Genomic DNA, 5,008 nt, shown 5'->3' with positions numbered 1-5,008 from the left:
CCGGGCTGACCGCCAGCACCTGGGGTGCGAGGCTCAGCCCCTGCGCGGGTGTGCTGGGCGCTGCAGGGGGACGCGCCTCTGCGTTTTAAAGGGAAATTTTGTTAAGAGGAGCTTGCAACTCGCTTGCGTTCCCTCGCCCCCTCCCCTCCTGCCCGTCCCTGTCGCACCCAGGGCTCACACCTGCCCCACGCCGCGAGGCCTCCTGCGCTGAGCTGGGATGGGGACGCACGGGATGGCCCGGCCACCCCCTGCCCGCCGCAGGGACCTGGTGGGTGCGCAGACCCCCAGTGCAGCCCCGTCCCACGTCGGGGTGACCTCGGCTCAGCCACCCCTGCCCCACGTGGCTCCGCCACTCGTCAAACCTCACTTTATAGTCTGCAGACGCCCCGATGCTCCAGCAACGAGCTCCCCCTTTTCTATTCCCAGTGTACATAGCCCCCGCCCGGCCGCCCCTGTACAAAGCCCCCCATCGCTGTACTGGCTTCTTCCTTACAGCAACGCCCCGCGCTGGCCCTGGCTGCAGGCTGGCGCCGGCCCGTCCTGTATGCTTCAAAGGTGTGACCATTCTAATAAACAGTATTATTATTATTATTATTATTACTACAAGGATTATTATTATTATTATGAAAATTATTAATAAAGATTTCTTTCTTCAACCAGCGCGACTCCAATTTTGACTGGGGTGCGGGCACAGTGGGGCTGGGGATCCCTATGTTGCAGCAGGGAGCGGGGTCCCAGCTGCGCTCAGCCCTTCCTTTTCCAAACCACCGTATAATTTATTTCAGAACAATTCGCCCACCGGAGGAGCAGCAGCTTCAATGCTGACATATTAATTTTCCTGAACGGGAGCCAGTATTGTCTGTGGGACCGGGGCCGGCACTCCGAGGGAGCCGGGCTGTGCAACCCTGCTGCGCGGCACGCTCGGCTACGTCCCTGCCTGCTAATTGCTTGCTCACCAGACTGTGATAAAATAATTGCTGCTATAAATTTTCTCTCCTTCTCCGCATAAGATATCCTGGGGAGCTGCTGCGGGTGGAAGCGCCGTCTGCCAGCCCTAAGCGGGGGGTCAGCACCAAAGCAGAGCCACGAAGGGCGCAGCTCCTCAGGGCTGCAAGTGGAACCCCAAAACTCAGCCCTGAGCGGCACTGTCCCCATATCCCCCACCCCACCTGGTGTAGAGGACACATGGAGCCGGGGCTGTGCCACATTCACCTTTAATGCCTGGCTCAGCTGCTGCCACCAGCCGGCTCAGAGTACACCAGCAGCAGCCGCCCCCATTGCTCCAGGCCCACGGGCAGCTCGCTGGGCAGCACCGGCTCCACCAGCAGCTCCAGCTGGCACGACTGCCCGGGTGCTGGCCGCGGCACTGCCAGCCCCACCGCACGGTACTGGCAGCCATGTGCCAGCCCCAGAAGCTGCGGCTGTGGCGGTTGCGCCCGGCGGCACCGTGTCCCCTGGCTGAGCACACGGAAGCAGGCAGCCCGCCCTGGCGGAAAGGCCCAGCGCAGCGTGAGGCTGAGGGAGAGCTGCTCAGCACTGGGGCCATCCTGCCACCAGAGCTGCGAGGCTGTCACGCTCTGCACCTGCGGCGGGGAGGCCGCCACGCTGCCCGCATCCAGCACCTGCAGAGGGGAATGCGGCACCATCAGCACCAGGCGTGGTTGTGGCTGGGTTTGCAGCCCACCCTGCAGCGAGGATGTGCGGGGCACCCACCCGGAGCTCCCCCAGGAGGCAGCTGAAGCTCGTCTCCTGCGGGCTGGCCTGCTGCCTGGACACCAGCAGGGAGAGGTCGCGCAGGCTGCAGCCCCGCAGCTCCTGCTCATAGCACCTGGGGGCAGAGGAACAGAGCTGGAGCAGAGCGGGGGATCCCCCCATGCCCAGCGTGCAGGGTGCTGGCAGGGCACTCACCGGCTGGTCCAGCCCTGGGCACCGTGACTGCAGGCAGCGAGCAGCCTGGAGAGGGCAGGTGGTGGGGCTGGGAGCAGTCGGGGGTGGTGGCGGCCGTGGGGCTCTGCGGGAAGGCAAAATGGGCTGAGTCAGTGCCGTGCCCTACAGTGAGTGCTCAGTGTGGGCAGCACACATAGAGTCCTCACCATCCTCACTCGGCAGCACGGTGACAGTGCCATCATGGCATCTGCTTGAGTGCCAGGTGGTGAGCTCCAGGGCAACCGTGAAGTCATCCCCACGTGGCCCCTCCATCTTGTAGAGCAGGTTCAGGAAGAGCTTGGAGGGTGCATGCATCTGGAAAGAGAAAAGGCTGATGACCCCAAATCCACCCAGAGAGAGACAGAGAGAGAGAGAAGAGAGAAAGAGAAGGTGCATTGGGTTAGGCCTATTGGGCAGCACCTGCCAGAGTGCTCCATGGCACTCAGCGCAGGGCTGGCACGGCTCTCCCAGGGCCTCCTGCAGCCATGCCCTGCCAGTACAGTGCCAGCCATGGAGGGGGGAAGTTGGCACCCAACTCACCGGATGGCCACACGCTCCTCCCCGGGGGGGATGGTGCCCTGCACCCGCAGGGAGCTGCCCCCACTCCAGGCATCCTCCAGGCAGCAGCTGGTGCTCAGCCAGCCCCTGCGCTCCGGATAGAGGGGCTGGATCTCCTGGGCGCTCAGGTTGTACCAGGGCCCGGCCTCTTCCTCCTACAGGACAGGGAACACTGGGCATCATGGAGCCGGGAGCAGGACCTGATGCCCCCACCCAGCCCTGGGGGCTGCAGCCAGGCTGCCCCCTGCACCCACCTTCCCAGCGAGGAACATGCTGGTGCCCATGCCCACGCTGAAGGAGGTGGCGAGGGGCAGCGTGCAGATGCTGTGTGTGGGCAGGTAGTCTTCCAGCAAGCCCCAGAACCTGGGGGAAAGGGTGGGCATCAGAGCAGAGACCTTCGCTGCAGCCACACCAGCCAAAGCATGGGGGCATGTTGCGCTCACTTGTCCTCGTTCTGCAGGAAGTTCTCCTCTCCCAGGTGTTCATAGACCCAGCCAGGGGCGAAGATGGCTGCGGACAGGCCGTGCTTGCGGATCAGGTTCAGCGACTGCAGGGACAAGTGGTGAGCAGCACAGAGCTCAGGGCAGGCTGGGTGGTCACTCTGTCCCCTGCCATGTTCCCTGTTCCCCAGGTCCTGCTGGTTCCACAAGGTACCAGGACCATGGTGCAGGAATGTACTGCAGCATCGCCCTTCCCAGAGCCTGAAGAATTAGGATCTCCCAGCCCCAGCCCTGTGTGCACCAGATCCCAGGCTTCCTCAGCTCTCACCAATGCACTCTGCATTACCCTGACACAGTGTGGATGAACCATTGGAGCGAGCTGGGAGCCACGCACCAGGGGCAGACCCATGACCCTCTGCTCCGTCCACACACACCTTGTTGGTGTCAAAGCCACCGCCAACCACGTCCCCGCGAGCAAAGACATCAACACCGATGTAGATGTCGGCGTGGCGCTGCCCAGCCAGCTCACGCGTGCGCTCCAGGTGCTCCTCCTTCCAGTTGTAGTTGACAAACAGCCCATCACAGGCATCAAAGAACACCCTGGGGACAAGGGTGAGTGCAGGGGGGAGCTCCCCTGAGAAGCAGTGCCAGCCATGCCTGGCGCTCCACAGCCCCCAAGAGCCAAGGTATGGGGTGGACTTGTGCCCCACCAGGGCTGGTTTTGTTCAGGCAGGCGCGTGCCCCTCCACTCACCTATTCTGCTCATTCAGCTCGTTCTGCCATCTCAGTGTGCCACTCTCCAGGATGCTGTCGTACCAAATCACCAGCCCCCCCGGCACCGCACTGTGCACCTGCGCGGTCAGATACCGCAGGAATGGGGGCAAGTTCCCCACTGCCGCCGCCTGCCAGGAGAGAGCAGAGGGCAGCTGGGCACAGGATGGCCCCATCCACAGGGACCCACGGCTGGGGCCGGGGGCTGAGCCCCATGGGGCAGGATGCAGGCAGGGCGCAGGTTGCTCACGCTCAGCGCATTCTCCATGTTGATCAGCCAGCCGTCGAAGCGGTAGTGCTGGGCGATGCGGGCCAGCTGCTGGCTCACGGCGCGGTACGCGTCCTCCCCGCTCGCCAGGAACGCCTCGCACAGCTTCTCGCCATCCGTCCACTCCGTGATGAAGGTACCTAGGGAGGAGTGGGAGCCGTGTCACTGCGTGTCTCCAGCAGGCTCCCAGCACCGCACCGCCCCGGTCCTGCCCTCACCCAGCACCGGGACGCCGTTCCTGTGCGCCGCGTTGGTCCAGCACACGGGCGGGATGGTGACAGTGTGGTGGCTGAAGTAGACGAAGATGTCAATGTAGCGCCAGTGGTAGAAGACGTAGGGGTTGCGTGTGGCCGAGCCCTGGATGAACCTGTGGCAGAGCAGAGGGAAGCGCTGGGCAATGCTGGAGTGATGCCATGGGGCCAGGCAGGACCTGAGTCAGCTGGGCAGAGCGGCGGCACTGTGTCACTCCTGCGATCTCAGCAGGGCTGGCCCCAGCCACGCTGCTGAGCTCCAGAGCCAGAGATAAATCCCTCCGGCTCCACCTGGAGAGGCCAACAGCAGGAAACGGACCAGGCACTGAACTGAAGGCTGGAGAAAGGGCAGCAGCCGGGCCAGGAGCGTGCCAAGAGGTGACAGAGCACGCACCTGTCCCCCAAGGTACCACGCACCTGTCCTCCAGGTAGCCACCGCGCATGTCGTGGCACAGCAGCGTGCGGGGCCTCCGGCTGCGCAACGGGGGCTGGCGCTGGGCCAGCGGCACCGCACAGATGTTGAAGTCGTCGTCTCCGTTGGGCTGCCAGGCCAGCAGCTCCTCCAGGCCGGATAGGAAGAAGCTGATGGGCTCCGTCGTGCTGGTGTCGAAGTGCCGCGCTGGGGAGGCAACGAATCAGGACGGGGTCAATGAGGTCGGGGAGCCGGGGGGTGGCTCAGGGCGGCCCGTCCCGGCCCCTCACCTGGCAGGGGCTGCGGGTGGGTGCTGACGGCCGCGTGCAGCACGCTGGTTCCCAGGGGCTCCGCCGCCGGCTGGAAGCTGCCCGGGGAGAGG

The 5,008-nt window shown here is 64.3% G+C and overlaps 1 protein-coding gene across 1 annotated transcript; it reads right to left on the bottom strand.

The window, feature by feature from the left end:
- On the bottom strand, nt 1,199-5,001 carry ENGASE (endo-beta-N-acetylglucosaminidase; the record flags this gene model as incomplete). Its single annotated transcript, XM_021415258.1, has 13 exons — nt 1,199-1,622; nt 1,714-1,828; nt 1,909-2,011; nt 2,094-2,257; nt 2,467-2,639; nt 2,739-2,847; nt 2,928-3,031; nt 3,359-3,524; nt 3,678-3,826; nt 3,946-4,103; nt 4,182-4,330; nt 4,632-4,833; nt 4,917-5,001. Coding segments are annotated over 13 exons (2,073 nt in total), but the record flags the coding sequence as incomplete, so codon positions are not given.

The sequence above is a fragment of the Numida meleagris genome, chromosome 17 (assembly GCF_002078875.1).
Source record: "Numida meleagris isolate 19003 breed g44 Domestic line chromosome 17, NumMel1.0, whole genome shotgun sequence".
Classification (NCBI taxonomy): Eukaryota; Metazoa; Chordata; class Aves; order Galliformes; family Numididae; genus Numida; species Numida meleagris.
Note: the sequence above shows the minus strand (reverse complement) of the source record. Positions and strands in the feature narration are given on the sequence as shown.